General features: G+C 38.3%; 1 protein-coding gene across 1 annotated transcript in view; it reads right to left on the bottom strand.

Moving 5' to 3' along the window:
* Positions 1 to 8,805: 8,805 nt before the first annotated feature.
* The window catches only part of ramp1 (receptor activity modifying protein 1), a 61,244-nt gene continuing 42,938 nt past the window's right edge, over positions 8,806 to 27,111 (bottom strand). The window contains exon 4 of the mRNA XM_008402391.2: positions 8,806 to 10,160. Coding sequence (XP_008400613.1) covers positions 9,905 to 10,160 — 256 coding nt within the window. The 3' untranslated portion in view covers positions 8,806 to 9,904. The remainder of the gene's footprint in view (positions 10,161 to 27,111) is intronic.

The following is a 27,111-nucleotide window of genomic DNA, read 5'->3' as shown; positions in this document are numbered from 1 at the left end:
ACACACACACACACACACACACACACACACACACACACACACACACACGCACGCACACACACACACACACACACATGCACACAAACATTTGCGTGGCTATCTTTGTGGGGACTTTCCATTGACTTCCATTCGTTTCTACAGCCTAAATCTTACCCCTACCCTGACCCAAAGCCTTAGCCATTACATACCTAAGTCTAGCCAAAACTCAATTCACACTTTAGTCCTAAATCTAACCCCTGACCCAAAAACATGCATTGTTGGGACCAGGCTTCGGTCCCCACAAGGAGCAGTAGGTCCCCACAACGTAGTAAGAAAATGGTCCCCACAAGGTATTACAAACAACTGCACACACACACATGCTGCATTTATTTACGTGAACATATAAAAGAGATGAAACGCAGTGTTTTGAAGCTTCCTCAGTAAATGTCTTTGCATGTCCACATTCAGGCGTGTCAGACGTCCAGGTCCGTCCAAGTGCTTGTCCCAGTCAATGAACAGAAGCGCGTCGACTCGGGTGTTGCGTTCACGCCTCTCACTGCGCCTAAGAGTAAAGTGCCTCGCTATTTCATTTGTTCTGCCTCAGAAGCTGCCCACACTGTTTCCAGCTGTGGGAGGCATTTCAGTGAGCTGCGAGATTAACTTGGAAGACTGCAAACAATAATACATTTAGTCATGCCAACTTACACAGAAACAGCGTAATTAAATAAGCCTCCATCTTTTCTGCTTTGCTGAAGCAGAGCAACAATAAAGGCCGATAAACAATGCAGACAGAATCACTGATGCGCACAAACTGCACTACCAGTCATCCATGTTTTAATGCAAATCAGCGTGAGATAGAAGACCAGATAGTGAAAACATTAACATGTTGTAAATAAAATGCACACTGTTTTGTTTTATCCATAGAAATATACAAACCTCTGTGCAACTTTTGTCATATTTAATACCTCGTGATGCCCACCCACAATGGCATAAACATGAGCGTTATAGTGAAGCCAGCTCATCTTTCTGTGCACCACCTTCACTTCACTTCTAGCTGAAACGGAGCTGTCAGCTGTCAGGCTGTGATATTTAAACAAATCCAAACTATTTAGGTGAACTCACTTTCCCGAGCAACAGTGATGCAGCCTAATTTCTCTGTGTAGGTTTGCTTATTTTTTCTGTCTTAAATGATTGGCCACATATAACATGTCTTTCTTCACAGATCAATGAGTGAGTGGCGTGGTTACACACATTAACTGTCTTGTTTTACCTCTAATGATTCCAAAATGCCTGCATTCACACACCGCACGAAATGGAAAACTGTTCACGGAAGAGCTGAGATGTTTAAACTCTGTAAAACGTCTCTCTGGTGTGCAGTCGTTGTCAAGAGCCCAGTTTGTTTCCACTGAGAGTTTGCTGTCAACTGCATCCCACACGAATTACCTCGTAAGCAGCTCCTGAGTTTTCAGGCGTAGCTCCCATGCTGATTGGCTTTAATGGGCAAAGTAGTCTCAGTTGGTTTCTGCAGAAGCAGGTGTTCACATCAACCAGGAGAATATATAATTCAGTAGGGAGTAAACGTGCTACCGCTCTGGCTTTTGTCACTGTTCTCTTTTTATAACAACACAACAGAAGGAGAATGCGACAAGGCACCGCGGGAGCTGCATCTCGCTCAGTCGTAATGAGACATTTAGAAACCCTCCTTCATCGTTCTACGCGATAGAGAAGCATCGTAATAAGCTGACCGAACAATTTTGGAAAGATAACATTTCCTAACATTGACCTGTCCAACCTACGCAACCCCATATCACGACACTGCCTCCGCAGGCTTTTCTGGCAAACACTCGGTTTGATGGCAGCCTCACTTTTTCTGCCATTTGCATTATCATGATGCACTCATTAAATTTCAAACAGACTAAGCCACGGCTCATCAGAGAAAAAGACCCTTTTCAAATGCTCCAGAGTCCAATATGCATGTTTCCTGTCAAACTGAAGGCTTTTTCCACCCCATTAGCCTCGCTAATAAGCTGTTGTCTCTGGGCTACGCAGATGTTTAGTCCCAATAAAAGACTCCGCTGCTGAAACAATGTAAGAGCGGAAACACTCTTACATTTACTAGTCAATAATGTAAGAGTGTTTCCACACTTAACTCCAGTTTGTGGTTTTAAGGTGAGACAAAATGAAAAGAACTGAAAACTATCAGTGGAAACTTGTGATACAGCAACTGATTAGCAAAGTGACAAAAATCTTTTTTGGCTCTGAATGGTGATCTTAAGATCTAAACCAAAAATTGTATATATATTTGTTTGGTTCATTAGATGATGCAATACTAGAAAGTTTTATGTTTTGGGTCAATATATAGCATGCGTATGTAAATAACACTTTGACACTTTGCATTCTTTGACATTTGTGAATGAAATAAAATCATTTTCTGTAGCATTTGAAACTATCACATCTTACAGGAAACATGCAGCTCAGTTGTTTTTCGAACATAATCACTGAAGTAAAACCAAATTAAAAGAGTCCTTCCAATTTTCTTCATCTGCGTAGCACAAAGACATCACAAAGCTTTAACTCTGAGTATGTTTCTCTTTGGAGAAATAATTACGGTTTGGAACATTGTGTGGCCTTAGCGATACAGTTTAAATATAATTCTACTAAATACAAAGGGAATATACACTTGAGATGTACGCACAAGAAATTCCAAAAGCACTAGTTATTGTAGGTATTAAAGCTAAGGCTTAAAGGGTTATTGCAATCTAAAATATGTTAGTTATCATCATATTTCCCATTGGGAGTGTTTATTTTTACCAGTTTGTTCAGTTAAAACCGGGTGGTTCCTTGTTTCACTGCTTGCTCATTTAACTGTATTCCTTGCTTCCAGCTCAGTCATCTGACCGGGCCACTTGCTGTCACATTTTAAAATAGTTCCTCATGAGGGAAAATGTACAGTTGTGCTCCTTTATAAACCAATCCATCCCTTATGTGTCATCCATGATTATCCTGAAGGAGTAAATACATCTGCTGGGTTGTGCTGTCACACGCTTCTCATATTTGTCTTGGACTTTTCCTGTTTTTAGTACAATTTCATCTTTCACTTAATTAGGCTTCTGGTGCTTCCTCCCAACATGGAGCTCCCATTGTTTTCCTTATACATCCTTCCCTCCTCTTTCCTTCCACCCACCAGCTCTCTTTCCTCGACATTCTCCATCTTTTCCCTCTCCGCCTCTGTCTCCAGAGACAGACGAAAGCTTCAGAGTGGAGCGTGAGACTGGTCTGATGAAGCTGCTTGCTATGATGATGATGATGATGATGATGATGATGATGAGAAGGTAAACAGAGGATGCACACCTTGACATATGCAAATCTGTTTACATGCCTGGTAGTTTATTTTTACTCATTTTTCACTCTTTATCGGCTGTGCACCTGATAATTCATGAATAAATATATGACACTAGATTCCCAGCAAAAAACAAGCCTTCTTGGTTCTATGGAGTGATATAAAGGTCTTTGTCACTTAATTTACTCGATTTGCCCTCCTTGTTGGGGTGTCATCTCCCAGGCCGCCTGCAGGTGGATTTCTATGTTTCTTGAGGGTCTACTGGGACCCTGAAAGAGACATAAATACACCAGGGAGAAAGTGGAGCAGCATTCTGAGTACTGGAAATGACATGGACTAACATTAACGACAGACATCTGTGGATAACATTACGTTGTCTGTATTCCACATGAGGAGACAACAGGAGGAGGAGGATTGGAGCAGGTCCTGACGTCACACATTGCTCTTCCACCTTTTCTTTCTCCTGCTTGTCCTCTCTGCACAGCTATTGGCTGGATGAACTCTGGCTGCAGGAAGCTTTTGAATTAAACAGCATTGGTATTCGTTTTTTATATTTTCTTAGTTTAGGAAGTTTATTTTGGGTTTTCACACTTCAGGTTCAATAAAGGTTATAACTYTAATTTCCCCCTATATAAAGCAAACTACACCTCTAATTCCTTATTATCCTGATAAAGAATCTGCTGGTAAGGTGCATTGTGGGATAGGAGGGTCAACAAAATTTAAAATCCGCAACACAACAGCAAAGAGCCACAAGAGAAGTACTAATAATGCTAAATCAGAAGTTATCCTATAGCAAGTTTATCATTATGTCCATTTTAACATAACCTTTGTGACTTTTGGTCTTGCATTGTGGCTTTTGCATTTTGTTCACCCTTTTGCACAAATGCATGCTGGATTATATTGTCAGGAATTGTACAAACAGGAAAAGTCAGACAAAAATCTGTTTGTRAAAACTKTGCAGTTCAGMTGATTTAGCTCACATGGCCTTKAGGAAGTATGGCTGAAGACAAATCATTCAGTTGTTAAATTAAAACATTTTACAAACACTTTAATGTTATTTGATAATAAAACTTTTGCTTGTGTAGCCAAATATGTAACCCACATTTACCATGTGTATYGTATAATAAATTCAGAAGTAAGTCTGAAGGGAGGCAGCTAGTTAGCTTGAATTTAGCAAAACTAATCATGTAAACTGGCTTCATCATTCTGCTAAAAAAAGGAAAGCATTTATTTTACACCACAGAATGTAATGTTAACCTTCCTATGGTGTTAGGGTCCCTACGGACCCGTTTTGAGTTTTAGCATGCATAAAAGTACTTCATACATTTGTTTTTTGCGTTGAAACTTTTTGACTTTGTCAGGGACTTCCATTTAAACAAAGTAAAATAATTTTTTTTTTTTACTAAATTATAAAGTGCTTTGGTGAAAAAAATGACTTTTGTGGTGTTCGGGTCATTTGTGACCCGGTTAAAATTTTCGATTATAAAACAATAAAAAAAATGCCAAAAATTAAATCATAAACACACAATCAACCAACAGCCTCTTCCTCCAACCACTTGAAGTTCATTTAGGGGCTTTTCTCTTTGSCTTTTTGCGAGAACAAACAAAGGGAGACATGTCCAGGCTTCTCAAGCCATTTGAGTGTAGACGTGGTGACTTGCAGAGTACACATCTCCAATTCACAGGATGCAACAATGAGGAGAAGATTCACTGTAAATGAAGCTTTGGATCACATATTTGCTGCAAATGAGGCAGAGGACACACAGGATTTTAGCGATGGAGATAAGCAGGCCTCTRARAACGAAGATGATGTGGAGTACCAAKTGGAAGAAACAGACACAACTGATCAGTCTGAAGAGGAGGTCACTGGTGCTGAAGCTGCTCCTGCTGAATCATTCCAATCCAAAMGBGGCAACATCCGTTGGAGCACAGTTCCTCCTGATGTGCATGGAAGGACAGCTGCTGCAAACATCATCAAAATGACCCCTGGGGTCACGAGGTTTGCTGTGACAAGAGTAAGTGACATCAAGACGTGCTTTGATCTTTTTTTGCCATTGTCACTAAAAAAAGTCATAATTGCTATGACAAACCTTGAGGGGAAAAAAGTCCATGGCAACACTTGGAAAGACATTGATGAGACGTACCTGGATGCCTACATTGGTGTTCTCCTCCTTGCTGGAGTTTACAGATCCAGCAATGAGGCAACTGAGAGTCTCTGGGATGCATCAACGGGCAGAAATATTTTCCGGGCAACAATGTCTCTTCGGACCTTTCAGATGATCTCAAGAGTCCTCAGATTTGACAATCGAGACACCAGAGCAAAATCTGACAAGCTTGCTCCCATCAGGGATGTTTGGGAGAGATGGGTGCAACGCCTTCCACTGATGTTCAACCCAGGGCCAGAGGTGACAGTGGATGAACGTTTTCTCCCTTTCCGAGGAAAATGCCCRTTCCGGCAATACATGCCTAGCAAGCCAGGCAAATATGGCATAAACATCTGGGCAGCCTGTGATGCTAAAACAAGAATATATAGAACAAGTACTTGATTTCTTTTGATGTGATTTTCTCAATTGGTTGTTTATTTGACCTTGCAAATCTTTGTTTTATTGTAATTTGATATTATTTATGACTGTTTTGTTTTTCATATTGTTAAATATTGTATTAAAGTTCTATTGTGTGGGGRAAAAAAAGACTTGTTTTTGCCTTTTTCTTGATGTAAATATATACGGGTCCAAAATGACCCGAAACACCATAGATGTTGCTATATTTGATAATATTAAAATTAAAATCTTTTTTTTGTTGAACATTTAAGAAATGTGTTTTAATATCTCTCAGTTACACTCAGGTAACAGAACAACTGATTATTTTCTTGCCTTCTTCTCTTATCTTTCATTTGACCACTTTTTAGACAATGAAAACGAGGGGTATTTTGTTAAAACAAAGGCCCAGGGGGCCACAAAAAAATATTAAAACCAATCTTTTCATGGATAAGGGAGCCCAACCAGCTAAACAAGAGTTAAGAAAAACATTGGATGATAAAAGATTGTTTTTAGGGCATTTTATGGCTGATTTAATACACGGGTCCAAAATGACCCGCTAACACTACAGATGGCAGGAGAAAGCTAACACCAGAGGAAGGTTAATCTTCTTCGAATTTAGTAACCAAGGAGATGAGTTAGTGTAAATTTAGACAGACTGACAGATTTGATACTGAAAATAGCATTTATCATGTTCTCACAGTTTAATCCTGCTTGAATTGTGGGAAAACATTTCATCTTCCAGTTTTCCTTCTCCATAATCTTCAGTATCTCTTCACATAGGGATTCTGAAACCCCTCTAAATAATCTGACTGTATTTGCTGAAGTTTCCATGTCGTGTTGTATGTAAATGGAGAACGATGCATTTGAATGCCAATAACTGTAGATGGTTCTGTTTGCATCTGTGCCAAAGACAGGAGTAGAAATTGAGTTTGTGCATATGCATATAATTTTCTAATATACTGACTGATATTTGTGATAAAGAACTATACATATCCATAGTTTTATAAATATAAGGGAAAAATACATATGGAAATATCCCACACAGTTTGAATCATCCAGTTTTACAGAGTTTAATTCAAATTGCCCTCCGACTTAGAAAAACTGCAACTTTAAATTTTACATTTGTCTGAGTCTGAGAAATTCCTCCTGCACTCTCTCTAACCTGAAACTGAGATGGTCTCCAGCCATTATGAAGGATAGAAATCTTTTCTAACAAAGATTTAAGGAAGGGCTGATGAATTAGCCCGAAAACAAGCACAACACAGTCCCTATCAATGCAATATTTATTTTTAATCTTTCTAATTTCTTCCCTTTCAATGAGCTTGATAGTTATTTAATGACTGCACAGACTGACCATTGCTTCTGTCTGGGTATCAGCGGTTCTTCACTTTCAGTGTTCGCCTCTGTCTAACTATCCTCAGGTCCCCTTTGTTCTTCATAAGTTATTCACCAGGGAGAGTTAACTTCTTAATAAGGTCAGTTAAGAGTCCGCCCTTCTGACAGTGAATCTTCATCTGTCTCACATCCTTCTGAGTTTAGAGTTTTACAAGCTTTGACATCAGAGTTGATAAAAAATTGAACAGTATAAAAGGTTGGAAGTTGGGTCCTTAAACCCTTACAATTAAAAAATATACATACCAGTTGTAAAATGTTACATTTTTACATGATACAATCACAAAGTGTAGCATGTTTTACTGGGATCATTTGTGACTTACTGACAGGAAGCTTGGATCTTTTGTGCAGTCCCTGCAGTAGTCTGGTTGTTGAGACCGAGTTTACCCTAAAGGAGCCAAACGGCCCACAAGAGCCCACTTGTTTGGTGGCGTTTTTCCTTGTATCTAAGAGATTTTGTTTAGAAGTTGAGGATAAAAGTATTTTTAGCAAGAACTCAAGTGGTCTCTGCTTCTTTTATCTGTGTTAGGTCAGTGTGTAACAAGTGCTTTTCAAACACTTAAGCTAACATTAGTTTATGTCTGTTTTTCTAAGCCAGTGCTATATTTGATCTTATTCTAGTTTCATTTCTGGAAGGCTCAAACATTACCTTTACCTAACAGTGCAAATCTTGAGGATAGAGGTAGGAGATCTTTGTGGCTGTAGTTTGGTTATTCTGGAAGTTGGGTTATTCTATTTGTAAAAAAAAAAAAGAAAAAGGAAATACTTTGCAGTTGATGGAATGACTTTCACCAGTTTGTGTGTCAGTTCCAGTCAAAGCACCAAAGTGGAGCGAGTTGGAAAATTAAAGTCTTGCTGGATCCTGTCAGGAGAAAGAAATCATTTCTCTACCTAGAAAAAAACCCCTGAGCATAGATAGTTGATTTAGCAAATAATCTCTGCCACCAATTTAAGCATCATACWAGCCTCATCATTACCTCCCTTCCTAAAATCTAATCTCACTTTACTGCTGTGTTTTTAAATAAATGTACTAAAGTCTAATTGCAAAATGTAGAAATTACCACCTTTCTGGGTAAACATRAAACATAAACCTTGTGATAATATTTTTGCTAAGAAAACTTGTGAAAGTCTCCACACAGTGAGTGGATGAGTGAATTTTGTTGTAGACATGGCATGATTAATTTAAAAATAATCTAAAATGTTAAGACTGTTACATTTAAACACACTGGACAGGTAGTGTGATGCTGTCCTTAAAACAAGATACGAACTGCAGTGGATTTCTTCTTTTAATTAGTCAGGTTTGACTTGAACTTACCTGCAAATTTTTGAGGAGTAAAAGGAATTTCTGTTACATAGTGAAATAATTTTTCTCTGCATTCCTAAAAGAAATCATGAATTTGGAGCCCCATCATTAGGTTTTAGCAACTTCCCAGCCACTGAGGTGCATCATTGTTGAATCCCAAAAAACAATTTGAATTCAAGATTCATAATAAAAACTGCACACGCTAAACCCCTTCTGTCATTGTGTCATAGCAGAGAATCTGTGGTGTGTGTATTCAACACATTATTCAGACATTTTATTGAAAATCTCTTCACAATCACAGATTTCAGAATCAATCAGTGAAAGYCATTCCAACAGMAGAYGGTTTATATATTCGTTTCATAACAAACATGGCTCTCCCTCTTTTTCCTTCACGAGGTTTTGGCACAAACTACAAACTGTGGGTGTATCTCAAAGTGTGTTTTGCTGACAGGCAGGTTACAGGTCAATGAATTTWTAAAGGAAAAAGAGCATTTGAAAATATCAATGGAGGACTAGTTCACGCGGCACACTCTACTACACTGAGAGATCATAAATCAATAGAAACCCAAGGTTCGTGATTCACAAACTGCTTTGGGCGATGACGATGCTCAGGAGCGTTGTGCGTTGGCTAACTTAAAGTTACCCACTGCTTTGAATCTTCTWTTTATCTGGAGTTGTGTTTTACAATACCATCTGCCCACTGTTTAACCTACTGTCATTTTCATGGCTATATATGTGGAAGTTCTTAAAAAGTAAGCTGGAGTTCGACGATCTTTTCCAAAACGTGCTTCCCGTTTCCTGAACTTACACCCTTGACTTGSGGAGAACTGGTAGTGTAGATAAAATACATTAAATGCAACAAAATCATGACACAATAATCACAAAGCTGTACATACTACGTATAGTTTAGGTACAGTGTATGTATACATGTAAGGACGAGAATATTTGTGGGTTTCCTGTCAGAGCTTTTAGTCGTCTGTTCCTTTGTTGTTGAAAGCACTTGTTTAATTTTTGTACAATCACATCCAGCATCCTTTTGAGCAGTTTCTGACAGAACAAARTAGTTTTATATACAATATACTATCACCAGTCAGTTTTCTGGTCCAGATTCAAGTGAACATTGCAGCAAAAGGTAAACCCAAGAAATGACTCCAATCCTTGAAGATGAAACAAACATGTAATGGACGTTAATGTCTTCACAGATCCATTGAAGTGGAACCTATTTTTATAGCCTGGAGTTCATCTTTTTCCTTCCAACATAACCCTTTCCCCAACACTGACACTGGTGTTACTGCAGGGAGTATAAAGCATGTTTTGACTTGTAACGCCAGCCCTGGATTGTTCCCTTTATTAAACAATCCCCTCGCTGCGCTTGCTCCTCCACACCACCAGGGCCGTCATGAGGATGGTGACCAGGATGGGACCCACAATGAAAGGACCCAGGATGCGGTTTGGAGGGTCCCTGAGTCGTCGTCCAGACATTGAGCAGTTATGGAAGTAGCGCCTGTGGACCTGGATGAAGAACTCGTCCACCATTCGATTGGGCCAGTAGCAGTTCATGTTCGATGCCAACAGGTATGTGCAGTTCGTTAGCTCTTCATAGAATCTGYAAGGTAGAAACACACAAAGCAAACCAGTCACACACTKAAGAAAATAAAGACATTTTCTTACCATCTGYTCTCCAAGAGCRCAGATAGTGTACAGTTCACCATAAGCCATGTAGGAAACACAGAAAACCTGCTGATAAGGATACTCTGGTCAGACAAAGACCCTAAAGAYACACCCAGAGCTGTATTTTTAGGTGAAATATATTAGTCTTTGAAAATGGCTTAGTCAAAAACCAGCTCTAAATTATATTAAGAACAAGGCAATGACACACTCRACCCAGTTTGACTGAACCTGAGATTTTTTGCAAAGAGAAACTGGCAAAAATGTCATTCTGCATGATCGAATCTGGTAAAGACGTACCCAAATTGACTTGAGGTTTAAATGGTAATGTAATGCTAATGCTAATGGGGTCAGATTTTGATTGGTTGTCAGACATAAAACTAGTGGTTTAGAACTAGTCTCTCTGCTTAGGGTAATGTTAAATATGACATTCCTTAGGGAGAATAAGAAGAGTTGGTAACAAGCTTTTCAGCTGCTTCTTCATGTTGTTTTGAGTGTAAGACACATATTACAGAAAGCAAATCAAAGTATATTTTCGTGTTTTGTCCCCACAAAGAAACCCATTTATCTAACAGCACATCATCTCAGGTTGGCCTGGAAGCAACAAGCATTCTTGTTTTCAGCTGTCAGCTTTCTGACTGCGGAAATGTACCTTTACAACGCCCATAAAAGAAGATAAACACGGTTTTTATCAGAAGTTTAGTGGTTCACATAAAAGTTTGGAGGAAAGAGACACCATAGCAGTGTTTTTGAACGTGGAGCACATTTCTTATTTTAATTGCTTATGCATATGGAGAAATTCACACTTTTTAATATTTTGTTTGCTGAAAACATCTGTGTACTGCGGCTGGAAATTTGTTTAATGAGACCTCTGGGACCAACCTGAAAGACTAAAGTTGCAGACCTTAAAAGCATRAAAGCAGGCACTTTCTMAAATATTTAACATTCCTTAAGGGAACTGCAGAGTTGGGTAATATTCCCTCTGGATGCCTTCAACAAGTGACTTCCATCATTAGTATGTAATCCATCAGGTTCATTCTTGACGTTTGATTTGAGCTACAAAGCTCACATTTAAGATGTTCTAGTAATGACTAACATCTTTTGGTGATGCACCCCAGTAATAGGTGGTTTTTTGTGGAACAACAGCTGAAGGCTGTTTGGCATGGCACCATCACAACAGAGCACTGTGTGCGGCTTCAGGTGGTGGGTTCACTCCGTCTGGGTGTTTACGTCTTTCTTCTGCTGTTTCCTTGAAGCTTTACAAATCAGTTGTGGTAGAGAAGGAGAGAGAGAGAAAACAAATGAATTCTGGTCCTGCTGCTGGTCTAATGAGCGCCGCGGTCTGAGGGGGTGTTTCCGAGTCAGGAATTTAAAGAAGACACAGCGGAGTTGAGACAAGAGGAATGAACAAAGAGAGATGCCCTCGGTTACCAGTTCACCCCATGTAGCTAAGGTTAGGATCAAATTCAACCTGACAGTGTGGCAACTTTGTGAGATTCTGTGCGTATTTGTGTTTCTACACACAGTTCACTGAAGGACTGAATGCATTGTCCTATATAATTTGTGTCAAACACTCATTTTACTATGAAGTCTGCTCAACCAAAGAGAATTTGCGTTTATGACCGGCATCCATGTCAGCAGTGGCGCRAAAAGTGGGTATGCAGGGTATGCAACGCATAGGGGCGCAGCACCAGAGGGGGCGCCTAAACCCCATCTGGAGGGGGCGGCGCGCCGATGATGTTTTCCCACACACTTCAGCGCGCCTTACGCTCCTTCACCTCGCGCACATAATGAGGTAAATGTGGCAAGTTTTACCTTTCACGTATCGTCAACTGGGGAGGGRATGGGGGGGCCGATCTACGTTTTCGCATCCACCTGAATAATGTGTAGTTGCGCGACTGCATGTCAGACACCTGGTTTTAGCGTTATCCTACAGTCATATGGGAGAGTTAGTTCGGTTATGGGGATTAAGGTAAAATCTGTACTTTTGCATTTATTGCTGATAAAATATCTACATAAATACTGGCATAATTAGATTACAGACCTTTAAAAAGCGTAAAAGAGCAATACTTATGAAATATGCAAAGAAATTATGACCTAAAATTTGCATGTCTGGGTTTTCACTGGGTCTTTCTCCAAAAATATGAATGTTAGGTTAATTAATCTTTTTATATTGCTTTTAGGTGTGTGTGCATGTGTGTGTGTGTGTGTCGTCTCAGTTGTACCAAAGTTTCTGAACAATGACCATGTTAGATACACACCAGCCTCCCACTGATCTCGGACAAATAAGCAAAGAAAAGAAAACTGAAGATGGATGGATTAGCAGCATACAGTCCTCCTTTTCAGTGTCAACTGATTTTGTTGTTGCACAAGAAGTTGGCAAAGTTCAGCAGAAGCATACTTTATTATTCACAGAAAGAAATTAAATATACACCTATTTGTGGTGATTTTTTTGTTGAACATAAATCCAAACTATTTGCAGAAAATTTGCCAATATGTGGATTTTTTTTGTACAACATATCTAAAATATTTAAAAGAAAGTGCAGCTTAGGGAGATGAAAGGTGCAATGCTGCTTAAAATGCTATTTATTGATATTTGCAAAGCAGCTAATCCATGAGCGTATTTATTTCTTTGGGTCTGATTGGCTGTACCACGGAAAACGAGATAAGGATGACTGTAGACGTTCACTTCTGCGGTTAAGATAGCTGGTTTCATCTGGTACATTTGGTATTTGATCGATTAAAATAATATGTATTGTTAGAAGGGTCTCAAGTATTTATGGATTTTAGCAATTCACAGATGATTGTAGTCTCTTACTTCTACAAATACCAGAGGTCAATGTGGTAACTCTCAATATCTTGGTGGATTCATAGATACCGTATTTTCCGCACCATAAGGCGCACCTAGAAACCTTCAATTTCCTCAAAAGCCGACAGTGCGCCTTATAATTCGGTGCGCCTTTTATATGGACCAATATTGAGCCACAAGTGGTCTAGCAATTACGGTAAGCAGCCGCCGACTTCATTTTCGCCTGTAGAAGAAGACGCGCGTGGTGCCTGCTGGGATAGTTGTCAGAACGCTGGTTTGTAATCTATTAATACATTTGACTGACCTATCTACCTACCGACCGTCTAGAATCAGGTTGTCTGCAGGTCATGTAGCACCACGTTCTCCACAAACATGCTGTGCGCAAATGGAGGGTGACCATAGTCCGGCCACGCCCCGGCCCAGTCGCGGAAGGCTCTCCTCGCCGACCCGAGTCTAGTAGATGCATAACGTAACTCCAGCCTCTACTGTAGCGTCTATTCTATGCGCCTTATAATGCGGTGCGCCTTATATATGAAAAAAGCTTTAAAATAGGCAATTTATTGAAGGTGCGCCTTATAATCCAGTGCGCCTTATAGTGCGGAAAATATGGTAGTTTTAGCATCCATTTGCCATTTGCCAATTGAGCAAATGGAGCTTATTGTTTTCTTTCTATCCCTTCATCTTGTAAACTGTATAGGGAGGAAACATGGCAAGTGAAGTTTACAACATCTACAACCACGTCTGATATTTTCCTCTTTGATCAGTGCTGTGACGGTCTGCTGAGGACACTAATTGGCACAGACATGTTATTGCTGTCTAGTTTTTCCCACTCAAGCAGAGGCATTAGGTCCAGGTTCCTTTGGGTACTCAGTTTCAATTCTCAAGGAGACATTCGTCCGGTCAACCTGACCAGATAACATCTTTTGGGATAAACGATGTGGAATGACGATAGAAAATAGACGATGTAAAGCAGTTCCATGTTTTAAACTCATTTGACCTTCTTTAAATCTAATATAAGATATTTAATGAATCACACACTGTCATATAAATAAACAGGAGTTAAAAAAAAACATAATTCAAATAAAATTATGCATTTAAATTGCAGGTATAGAGAGCTGTTAGCAGCTCCTCTGACTACATGCTGAAAATTGAATCTCCATTTTTAACATGATGCTAAATTTATATGTGCATTCTTCTATCATAGACTGGAAAAAAAAATATGTTTATAAACTTAGTCTGAGGCATAAGGAACCTAATTTGAAAGATTGGAAGCGTCAAGCCAGGCATGCTATTTCTGAAGGAAATAAATTAAAACACTCAACATGCAAATTGTGTAAAATAAAAAGAAAAGAACAAGAAAATAATTTCAGTGTAAAAGCAGGCAAACAGAAAAACTAAGAAAGAGGCAAATGAACAATAAAAAAGGAGAAAGTTGGTTTAAATAAATGTGGTTATGATAAATCCAACCCACCATATAAAAGAGATTGAGCAGATTAGTCTCAATTAGGCAGACAAACTGCGTCCTGCGTAGTTTGATCTGTTAACTGAGAAGCACCTTGATAGTGAATAAATTAAAGAAAATGATCTCCATTAACTGAAGAACTGATTCAGGACTGTTCCTTTATAGCATACAGAGACACTCGCAAAGGCAGCTAGCTGCAGAGGACAAGTATGTCAGCAGATACATGTGGTGTTTATAAAAAAAAATAATRATGCTTTACGACGAGAAGTGCAGCATTTATCACTGCAAACTGTTGGTGAGTCGAGTTATTCACGCAGACTGCCAACAGACATCGTTATCTCCTCTGTTATAAAGTTTCACAGTGCAGTTCAGATAAATAATTCTTGCTCTCAGTTCGCTTGCATCCACGTGCAAACAACACTCCTGGCGTTCATCTCATATTCTCCGCTGGCTTTCAATATGTCACATTTTTCCACCTAGAAAACCAAGACGACATTTGGGAACGGCCTTTACAGAGAATAACCACACATTCTGGTTGTTTGTATTATTCTGCCCTCCCTGTAACCGCAAACTCATATTAAATTTAAAGCAGGCGTGTGAAAGCTCTCTTCAAAATGACATACAGACCGGCGACCATCTCTGGGGTCCCACCATGCTGTTAGTCGGGCGTTTAGTCTGGCTCTTCCTGTGTAAAAAACACTGAAGTCTCATGTTTTTGCATGAAGCTGCTTTGACATCGCAGCAGGTGTTCTAACATTGAGTGAAGGCAACAAATGTTAGGAATAAAACTACAAAAATGACTTCACTGTCACATCTAGCAGTTTCATACCTGTAGCAGAGTCAGTTTGAAAAACCTCCAAGTTGCAATCACAGCTGCTTCACACAGGACTTAACTGTTGCACATTCACATTAGTTTATCAACTAGTGCTAAATGAACTGAAGGGAATCTTGTCAAACTTAAAAAGATTGATGATTTAGTCGTCAAACCGTTACCAGACTGCAACCAGTGAACAATTAAAAGGTCAAGCCTTGTTGTGTTTTCGGAGCTTCGACAACATCAGCCCTCAGGGATGATTCTTCTAATTATTTTAAACAGCAGCGAGATGCTAATTGTCCTTTTGTTTATTATAAKAAAGTGGAACATCTGATAAGATACCCCCTACAAGAGAAGTGGGTCAGGAGGCACCAAAGTCTTTTAACAGGAGCAGCAACAGGAGGATTAAAGATTCATGTAATTTCACACATGAATGCCCGTCCACAAAGATTTTACAGTTTCCAGTTTGAGTACATAACCTGATATGACTGTTCCGGTTCTCATTAGAGAACCAAGAGAAACCACTTCCTGATCTCCAGTCCAAATAATTTATTCCCTCAAGGTCCACTGGTACATTACAGAGTCTGAAATCAACCTGTTTAGTAACTAAATGACAAAATGTATTGTCGCTTGTTCATGGTAATATTTTCAATTAATTTGATGTTAATGGGGAACTTACAAGCAAACAATATTTGGCTAAAATGATGCTCTGACTTTCAATGTGCTAAATTTAACCTGTAATCAAAAATAATGTATAGTGTGTTTATTTGTGTCTCAATATGAACAAAATCACAGAGATAAAACTAAGGAATGTAACTCTGAAGAAAGTTTTATGTGAAATAGTCCAAACTCTGTCCAAATATTATACTTTTATTTCTTCTGCAGAAAAATTGTGCTTTAATCTCATTAAAGTTACTGTATAATTAAAAAGTTTTGAAACTCACCAGACCTTTAATTGTGGCATTGTTTAACATGTTTTATCTGTGACTGGAGACTCAATCCTCCAAAAGATGGAAAATAGTGCTAAACCTTTAAAATATATATTTTTTGCTATTCTTTGTGAAGTAAAGCACTGTGTCTTTAAAACATCCTAAAGCTGTTTTTAGTTTGTTGTTTTTCTCAACCAGTAAGAGTTCATGTTTCAAATCTTGCTTTGGATTGGCTGGATACAGGAGGTTTTAGCTACTTTACTTTTATTTTATTCTTCGCCTTGAGGCAGTAACAAATAAGCTTACCTCACTAACAAAAAAAAAAATCAATCACTTTAATCTTGTTCTTTCTTGTTTACCAGGCTTATCTAAATTTTCCTTAAAATCCTCATGGTATTAATATACCACACACACACACACGCACACACACACACACACACACACACACACACACGCACACCCCCACGCACACACACACACCCACGCACACGCACGCACACATACACACACACACGCACGCAGACACATGAATAAGATGTATCTGTGTGTGAACAGATTATAGAAAGTCTTTTCCGCAGTGGATTTCTGAGGAAAGCATCTCATATGTCAGTAATTTTCTTAATTGATAACATAACGGTGTCAATAACTAGTTATCAGGGGCAAAGAGAGGTTACCTCGCCATATGTTCCAACCAATCGTAATTTGGTTTATAGATCATTGTATTGTTTAAAATATACTTTCACTGTGTGATTGTGACTTTTCTCAGCTGAGGAGCTGTGTGTGAGACAGGGAAGCTTGGGTAAGAAAGAAACCTACTTATTGAGGAAAGTGCTTTTGTGACATGATCTCTTCCTCACTGTCCAGTTAAACTCAGGCTAAAGAGGAGAAGAGGCCAAGAAGCACTTCAGAGATCCAGAACTCAGATGGGAAAATCTGTTAACCCAACTAAAAGGATATTTTCACACCTGATAGTCCAGTAGACTTGGTCCAACTGGGGACCAACATTGTAACATTTGTTAAATGTTTGCTTTCACAGAGCACTGTGTTAAAAAGATCCAAACCCTCAAAGAAACCTGTTCCCCTTCTCGCCTGTGGTGGCGCTGCACCGAGAACAACAAAAGAAAATGACACAAAAACGTCTGAAAAAACCACGAGCGCAACTTCCTTCATCATGAAACGTAAACATAAATGGAGTGACGTCAGAATTTAGTGGTTTAGGATTTCTCTTTTGACTTTGGCAAAAGACAATCGGCTTTCAGTTTGATTGCACACTCACACTTTGTCCTTTCTGGACAAATGAACAAGAGTTTGATTAAACAGGGCTGGTGTGAATACACACTAAGTCATATGCTCCAAAAAACATGGGCTTTTTTTTGGAAGTGACAAAGCAAGTGGGAGAAATCCTTGAGAAGTGCTGAAGTTTGCCACAGGTCATGCAGGGGACAGAGCAAACACGTGGCAGAAAGTGCTCTGGTCAGATGAGACCAATTCAAAGCTTTTGACCTGTAAGAAAAACTCAATGTGCAGCACAAAACTAGCACTGCACTTTGCTCTCTTCACTCATCATCAACGACGTAAAAGCATGGTGGTTGCAGCATCATTCAGTTGACAAGCTCTTTTTTCAGTTTTAGTCAGAGTTCATGTGAAAGTGGATGGAGCTAAATTCAGGTAATCCCAGAAGAAAACCTGCTAGGAGCTGAAGAAAGATGGTGGAAAAGGGTKGAGGTTCACCTTCCAGTCAAACAATAACCCCAAACATKAAGTCAGAGATACAATAGAAAAGCTTGGATCAGTATTCATGTGATGTAATAGTTTAGTCTAGTTTTGAATCTAGTCAGAAATATATGACATGACTTGGTTATAATATCAACTTAAGGAGGCCAAATGCAAATGCCTGACRAGATTTTCAGATTTTTGTGAACACATTTTATTTTCATTGTTTGAAAGATGTTGTCTTTGTCTCTCACATAAACCCCAAATTAAATATTTCTTACAAAATGGTAAGTGTTTGTGACTTTGTATTTTTTGAAGAGCTGTTATATTACTCTGATTTCACAGAATCAAACTAACTTTTGGTCTTATAGTCTAATTGTGACTTTTGATTTAGTTAGCATAGAAACTTGTGAACAACGTTTTAAATGTGTCTCAAATTATAAAGGTTATGGTTAAATCATCATAATCATAGGCTTGAAAATATCAGTCTGTCATTAAACTATGTCATATGTTTAATTTGTAATTTGAGTTACTGGAATAAGATAACTTTTCAAATATAGTCTAATCCACTTACAGAGCCTGACTCTCAGGCCTCTCTGCGCTGAGTTGCCGCTCCCCTYGTCAGCTTCAGGTTACATCTGGTGCTATCTGTGCCAGGTCTGAAGAACCCATCCGTTCTTCAGTGCAGGATAATGCAAGTTCAGCACAGTTTGTGGTTTCATTTTAAACRACAGGCACAGCAGCTTTGATTAAAAGSKRCTGTRMCATATCGCTGACCTTCAGATTCYTGCCACATCAGCAGATTTKTGCAAATAAACCTATTTYTCTTTTCAGATTTGTCCTAGTTTATCAGTATTTTGGTGGTTTTATAGTATTGGSACATTTTAGCACACAAGGACAACATGTTAGCAACATGGAAGCTAAAAAGTTCAGCAAAAACAACCAACAAACCAACCAGCCTGCCTTCCTACCAACCATGGATTCTTACTTTTGTGTAATGTTTTAATCAAACTTTGCATTTTTATTTAACACAAAAACAAATRAATAAAATATTGCTACAAAATCTRCTGAATAGATYGAAAATTCAGTTACCAAACCTTCACTCTGCTATTTCCAAAGTCTTACTGTTGGTTTACGGGAGTTTACAGGTTCCTATTTGGCTCTCCAAACCAACTTGGCCGACTCCCGTYTCATTAGTCTCTTGGACAGTTGATTTATTTGACCTTTAATCATACAGGTTGTCTCATKGAGATCCAAGATCTCATTTACAAGAGACAYCCTCGCWCTATCTCCGAGCTCAGCCTGGGTTTTCTGATTTTAGCCCTTTTTATCTGACATCTTGGTCATAATCCATATGTCATCATGACAGGTGAGGGTGCCAGCGGAGACGACTTTGCTTTTCAGTTCAGYTCATTTCTCACCAACRGAGCAGCATCTCSTTTACTGCAGAAACGTCTCACAATCCGTCTATCCATCTTCCGCTCTCAATACCATCAAGTGAGCGATCCATCTTTGCTGCGAAACGCTCAAGTGCACCATGAAGGTCATAGTTTGACGACCCCAACAGAAACCACATCATCTGCAAAAACAAAGATCACCCTTCACTACACAACCACACCTCAGGACTGATTGTGACGAAWTATTYCTTTCCAGTCTGCACTGGAAAGACGTTTGACTTCATGACAAGAATGTGGATACGACTCTTGCTTTGGGTACTAATGCTAAGAATTAATAATGTTCTATAACTCGGCATAAAGAGCACCGATTGTATACATGTATCACATGTTTGAGTTTACCAGTGTGATTTATCAGAGCTCTTCGACGGGCAAAAACAGAGCATTCTAGCAGATTCCCTCTTTCGGAAAAGGTCTTCATTACTCGCATCCAGAGCAGAGAGAGTTTATCCGTGGTTGCTTGGAGAGATCAATTTAAAGAATAAACGGAGAGAAGCCTTCATCTCATACCAAGGAAATCCAACAAAAACTAGGCCAAACTGTCACTGCAAAGCAAATCAAATAAAATGTTCTTTACATCGGTACTTTGGTATTCTGCTTACTTCTGCAACTCTTTTTCTTTCCTCTCGGTTTGCGTATTGCGTCACTTTCTCTCCAACATGAAACACAAATGTGATAAAATCCTCCATGAAGTTTAATAGTTGTGTGTTTCATGTGGTGAAGCTGTTTTTTTTTATTATTTGTTTTATCTCACTGTCCACACAGTCACATCGTTTTTCACTGCCATGATGAGAAATGTTATCACTTTTGAATAGAGTGCTGGTGTTTTTTTGGGATATCTGATTGCAAGGGTGTTTATAAATTGCTTTAGCTTATTTATTTAAATTTTTTTTACCAAGGTAATAAATATGTTTTTGTGACCGAGTTCATGCATTTATCACTACGCAGAGTGAGTCCAAATTTATGCTTCACAGGGTAAATGTTTATTCTCTCTAATTTCTCATTGTTAGTCTAGAACCTAGTAATAGTTTTAACTCGTTAAGCCAGACTAACTGCTGTTGCTGTCCTCCAAAATACCCAAAGAAGACTTAATATTTGCAAAGCAGTTAACAGCAGAGCAGCATTTTTGTAAACCGAGACTTATTTCCTTTCAGGTCATGAAATCTATTTAGTAAARTATGATYGTAGAGACTTTTTCATCTCATCGGAAACCAAAAGGATTGTAAATGTATGATGGTTCCTCTGTTCCTGTTGGACCAATCAATATATCTGTGAATATATAAAAATTCATCCATGCCCTTCTGGTGGGCATCTTCATCTTCTTTTGTTTGAGAGGCAAAAATTGCAAGAACACTGACGATGAAAATTACCCACATTTCAGTCTAACATCTCTTTAAGCATTTAAGTAGCACAACTGTACAAGTTGTGAATTGTTTCCTTGATATCATGGGAGACAATGTTCTGTTCATTTTCATAGAAAATAAAATTGTCAGATGTTGAGCATAAATTTCCAGACAGAACTGAGAAACATCTGAAGTTATTTGTATTTGAGATGAGGCCGTGCTGACAGACCATACACTATGATGAATGACAGTTTAAGTTGATGCTATAAAACAATGTCATCAGTTCACATATAACTATAAAACCAGGCTGTCCCACACCGACTTGTGGTTTTCTCAATTCAGGACACGCTGTTCTGTCCTGACTTGGTAAAACGTCCTGAGATCCAGATCAGTTGACTTTTTTAATGCATCTCAATTGCTGCTAAAACTGGTCCATATTATGTCTTCTGGAAAATATCAACAAAAACAAAGATTCAAACAAATCTCAGTTTTAAACCAAATATGGAAATATACATTTCAGCCTAGATTACTAGCCTACAGTATGTCTGTATTGTAAAACATGCAAAGAGCCTAAATATACAAGGATAAATATGGTATTATTTTGATGTTTATTGTGTTTATGTTTAAATATTTTAGATTGTAAAACAAAAAGTTTAAGAGAAAAAGAAAAACTCCCACATTAAATTTTGCAACGCACTAAAGAAAACCTTTCATTTCTTTTCCATTCAGTCCTAAAATGCTGTATTAATGTGAAGACTGACTATTAGATAAKGCTCAATTCAGGGAAAAACATCCTGTAAGATTTAGTTTGCATTTAGATTTAAGTAATGAAGAAAACTCTGCACATTAGGAGTAAATAACATAGATGACGAGGATTGAAAGGATTTAGACTTTGAGTTGTTTTTGCAGGAAGAGATTGAATTGTTCTGTTTTAAGGATTAAAGACAGCAGGAATGCAGCTTTGCAGTGGCGAGACTGTGTAGATCTTGTAATGAATGTGTTCCAGGAGAACTCATATTTTAACAGAAAAAAGAAACAAGTAAATATTTTTTTAGAAAACTAAGACGCCTCTCCATCCATCTCTCTCTATTCCTGCGATTCTTGTCCTAATTTTATCAGAGATTTATTGCATAACAGCTTCAAGTGCGCAGCAGTCGGAGCAAAGCTGGATATTATCCAGTCATTAGTTATAAAAACAYGCAGMAATCCATTCCTAATCACCCAGTAATCAGCCTCTTAATTCACACAGCTCCACAGAGGCAAAGCTTCTGTAAGCTTTCAACACTACTTAGCTCACTAGACGTTCTCTGGCCCGGCTTCACGAGTAACCTGATGTGAATTCACTCACCACGAGGGTTTTTAAATTATTCGAGACGGCTGACAGCATGCATGACTGATTGACCAAAATACCCCTTAACAATAACACAGCCTGAAAAGCTCGCCCGTAACAAAGGAGTGGAGTTATTTTTAAAACTGAGAGCCTGGAGTACTGAGGCCAAGGAGACAATTAGTATTACTGAAAAACACAATATCGGCAACTGGATTCATTATTCCACTGTGTTCTATGCTACTGTGCTGACTCCAGATTTGAAGTAATACTGGTCATCAAACTATGATACTATCTCACAAAACCTTTTAAAACTTTGGAAAAATCTAATAACATTTACAATATGGCATAGGTACATAATAATGTTCTAATTAAATGCTTTGGGGTTAATTATTAACCCATTTACTGAAATGTTGTTGAATAACTTTGTGGTTTTTCCTGTGTGGAGAATTAGTAGAGAGAGTTTCCTTGGTTATATGTTGGGGATCACTGTCTTGCTTGCTCAGTTTTATCTTAAAATCCTTATCAAGAATGAGAATGCTATTCCTTAAGCTACATCAAGTCTGCCAGTATTTTATGCTAAATCATCAGTTTGAGGGCAACCTCATTCCTCCTCTAATAAGGGTGTGTGCAAAGACAGAGCATTTGATGTTGGTCTTATCTGACCGGATTGTATTCTTCTCAGTATTTTGTTGATTTGTCAAATGATCYAGCATGATTTTTCTTCAGCAGTGGAGTCTTGCGTARAGGACAGGCAAAATTGTCTTCGTGTCTCGATACATTTCTTATTGTTGGCTCTGGAAAAACGGTTTATTCTAACTGCGTATTTATTGAAGAAAACATGGATTATGGGAATTGGTACCAATAAGTCACATTTCTCCCATAGTTTGGCTGGTCTTGTGACTTATTTTAGAAACTGCAACTTATGTATATATCTTTCCTCTTCATGACACATTTTTTGATTGATGGATAATGWCCCCCAGATGTTTAACAATTTCTAAATGAATATGACTTATAATCCAGCACAAGGTGTTTTTTTCTCCTCTTTATGACGTATTTTTTGACTGATGCGACTCATATAAAAGTATACTCTGGGGCATCGTGCAGTCTGGAAAATGAACAGCCAAAAATAGTTTGATTCCTGAAAATGTTTGACCTCAAAAGTTGTGCTTTTATCATAAAGTTATCACCACTTATTGATTTCTTGACTAATCTCAGACATTCTGGCTAGGTAAACTCCAAATATACCAAACTGTAGTGAAAGTCACTTAACCCAAAAATCCAAACTGACTCTTTTACATCRATTCAAGACAGGAAGGYCAATCAGCTCGGAAAATGTCATGGTCTTCATCCTTTTTATTAATTTCTGTCACCATCTCCACCGTCAAATGTCAAGATGAAACTGGCTCTCATGACGATTGCCTCGGGACATCAAGATGAAGATTTTTCTCTGCTGAAGATACGAAATTCATGTATGGAAATGAAATAATAAAGGAACCCTTAGATCAAAGCCATCAAGGATTCAAGCAGACATATCAAAACGTCAGCTGCTCAGGCGAGACTGCCGAAAWCTGGCTTTCATGGACCCCTTTCCTTCAGTGAAAGCACTAATCAGGAAGATTGGCAGGAACTGGAGCCAAAGATCCTCAAGTAAAGGCAGGAAGTCCAGTAGAAATCTGTGTGTCAATCTGAAATGGCATTTATTATTTGAATCACTCAGATTACTGCTTCAAATGACCTCATAACACAGYAAAGAGGATCAATACTAAAATGGGTATGCATTAAAGTTAGGGTAATAAAATAAAAAATTATAGACTAAATGTTAGCTGTGCAACAARCTGTGCATATACTGAGCAAACTTCTTTGACACAAATTGAAGAAACACTTCTACAACAGAACAGTTTGTCCCAGTTTTATAAACCATTTCCTGCAAGYAAAACCTAAAACCTTACACAGCTAAAACACAGTAAAACCGAAGCATAATTGCGTCACAAATGACAATTTCATTTTATCATGCGTCTCATTTTGTATTTCATTTTCAGGTAATGGTTGGAAGGATTTATTTTAGCTGCATTCAAGGCTGTCAGAAATAATCAGTTTTGTACAAAAACTGATGATTAMAGCGYCATTTCACAACAAATGCTGTCACGAGGGACTTTGCAGAAATTACATTTTAATTAAACAAAACAATAMATTTACCTGAAAACAGTGATCTGTGGAGAGGGATCTGGAGTGTTTCATAAAGGTGGCGCATTCACAAAACTATGAAACACAAGAATCTATAAAACACAAACTTAATATGCGTYGGCTCACAGTCTGTTGGAGCTGAATGTGCAATCATATTCAATAAATTAGAACATGTATTCACATGAGACTTGATTGTTAGATTAAAAGTACTATTTGAATATATCAACCTTTAAGCAAGTATTAACTATACTTTCCATTATGTCCACATTTCTGTGTTAAAAATGTGATTTTTTATTGTGTAATGCTTTAATCTTAAATGTCATATTTTCATTAACCGTGTGCAAAAAAAATCCTCACAATCATCAGCAATGAAGACTTGAAATTATCAATCTGTCATTTGGTTAGTTATCTGAAATGAGTGAACTTTTCAAAAATATTCTAATTTATTCAACATGACTGTATATCAAAGGTTGTAACGCCAAAAGGTGAACCTCAGTCTCAAGTCTTTTGATTGTTATAATTTTTCTTTYCCAGGATCGTTTTTAGTGCCATCCATCTTTGTAACAACTCTAACCAGACTTCCTTTCCAGGCTGAAGAACAAACATTCCCCCAGGATGATGCTGCCACCACCATGCTTCACCAAGTTGATGGAGTCAGTTTTTTTGCTACGCATATCATTTTTAACATAAGCCAAAAAGTTCAGATTTGGYTTMATCTCATTGTTCCACATGTTCACTGATGTGTGTTACAAACAGATAGATGAATTTAGGACATAATGCGCCTGTGCTGCCTGTGCAGGGTTTGCCTTAATTTGAAATATCCTCTCAATCCCGTGTAGTTTACATTTCMCCGACTTCCCAGGTGCAGCCTAAATATCTCAACATCATCTCTGCGTAGGCAGTGACCTCCACCATGGTGGGCGGCGTCCTGTGTGGCTTTAAGAAGTTCCTGGTTTGACCTCTCATAGGCTGCAGAGCAGCTCAAGCTCAAGCTGCTGAATGTAAAAAAAAAAGTCGGGATGGAAGTGATATAAGCAGAAGGAAATAAAATGAAGTCAAAAAAACAAACTTGTGTAACAAAAATGATGCATACTCCACGCCTCCGCTTGATTTATGTTATGAAACTGGTTTTGTTGAGTAACCTGGAACGAGTGTCTGATCATGATCATCAGCCGGGGCACAGCTGATCAATCAGAACGCACCTTYAACTATGAAATGAGATGTGATGGTGGCACTTTATGAAAGAGGAAAACTATAATCATATGCATTATTAAGTTTCCATGTTGCAGCTTTTTGTTTATGGGGTCTCGAGACGCCAGTCAGCGTTTGAATCTAAAGAGGAGCCATCAACATGTTGGAAAATGATCAAGCTGAATCGAATGGCGACACGTCAACGTTCCTCGCCACAGCATGAAGGTTATGTCTCTCCATCTGTCTCCTGCTTGCAGCAGCAGAGWTGTCATGATTTCCATCTGCTGGATTTTTTGGTTTGTGCTCAAAGAAATTCCTCAACAGACAGATAAAAATATGTTTCTATCCAAAAATAGATGTAGAAAAAGTTAAAAAAAAAAATGTTTAAGGAAGTAAATTTACATCTGGGTAATAATAGATTCTGTTTTGATTAAACAGCGGCTGCCATCTGTTATATTACAAAGGTTCAACACCGCATTAAATCACAGAGCTGCACAGCCGTCCTTTACATATCGGTCAGCAGATACTAGCATCTAGATATGCTAATGTTTGACCTGGACTATAAATAATTGTCTTCAGCAAAGTTATCGACATCAAAATAAGAGCTGACTGTACAGAGCTGAAAACGTACACCTTACTGGGAGCGTGAATAAATAACATTTAGAAGTTTCAAAAGTCTTATGAAGTTTTCAGCATGAGTTGAAGATAATTGTAAAATAAATATCTAATTTCTACAATATTTCCTGTGGGATTCATGAATTGGTTGAAACATGTATCCCTACTGTTTAAAAACATGGATTATGTTTTTGTTTTGTGCATCTTTGTATATCACAAATTAAAGTCTCCTTATGRAATTTTATCTTTTTTTGACAATTTTGAGCTGAGTTGGTAGCAAATGAGGGCTTATTTGGGATGATTTTATATGTATCAATATGAGAGATGCACGCATACTGCATATTTATTATTCAATCAATAAAGCAGTCACACAAAAGTGGATATTTTAAAAACTTAGAAGGCCTCGAGGATATTGAAAAGTAGGTTAAATGCTCTTTAATTATATTTGGCTGAAGGTTCAAATTGATGATATCTTCAGCATAATGACTGAAGAAAATGTTAGCTGTGTCAAATATGAAATAAAATACTTTATATTGGGCAAACCTCAATGTATGGCAGCTTTGAAAGAATGCTGGTTAACATCCTTTAACGCAACAGATCACAAATCCAAGGATGCATCTGAGGAATTTCCTGCTAATGAGTTTTATAGCAGCATGGTGATTATCAACGACACAGAGTCGGACAGAACCTTTAATTTATCGATTGTACCAGTCTCATTGTTCCTGTCTACTCCTCCAGTCTCAAAATGTCCAATTTACACCCTGAATGGCAGTGAGGCCCTGCAGTATTGAGCTGTGAGTAATGCTGCTGTGACCTCTGCAGAGCTTTTCTCTGCCATTTTCTCATTTCGTGCTGGGCTTTGAGGCGACACGTCAAAATATTGACAGGAAAACACACAAGGCCTTTACACACGGTGTGATAACAGCACCATGGCTGCTTGGCAGACTTGGGGAAAACAAATCTCTCATATGTGTCACTAATATATCAGAGGAACTGGAAAATTTGAAGAAACAATGGAAAGAATATTAAAGTAAGCAGCGGTCTT

The sequence above is a fragment of the Poecilia reticulata genome, linkage group LG2 (assembly GCF_000633615.1).
Source record: "Poecilia reticulata strain Guanapo linkage group LG2, Guppy_female_1.0+MT, whole genome shotgun sequence".
NCBI classification, from domain to species: Eukaryota; Metazoa; Chordata; class Actinopteri; order Cyprinodontiformes; family Poeciliidae; genus Poecilia; species Poecilia reticulata.
Note: the sequence above shows the minus strand (reverse complement) of the source record. Positions and strands in the feature narration are given on the sequence as shown.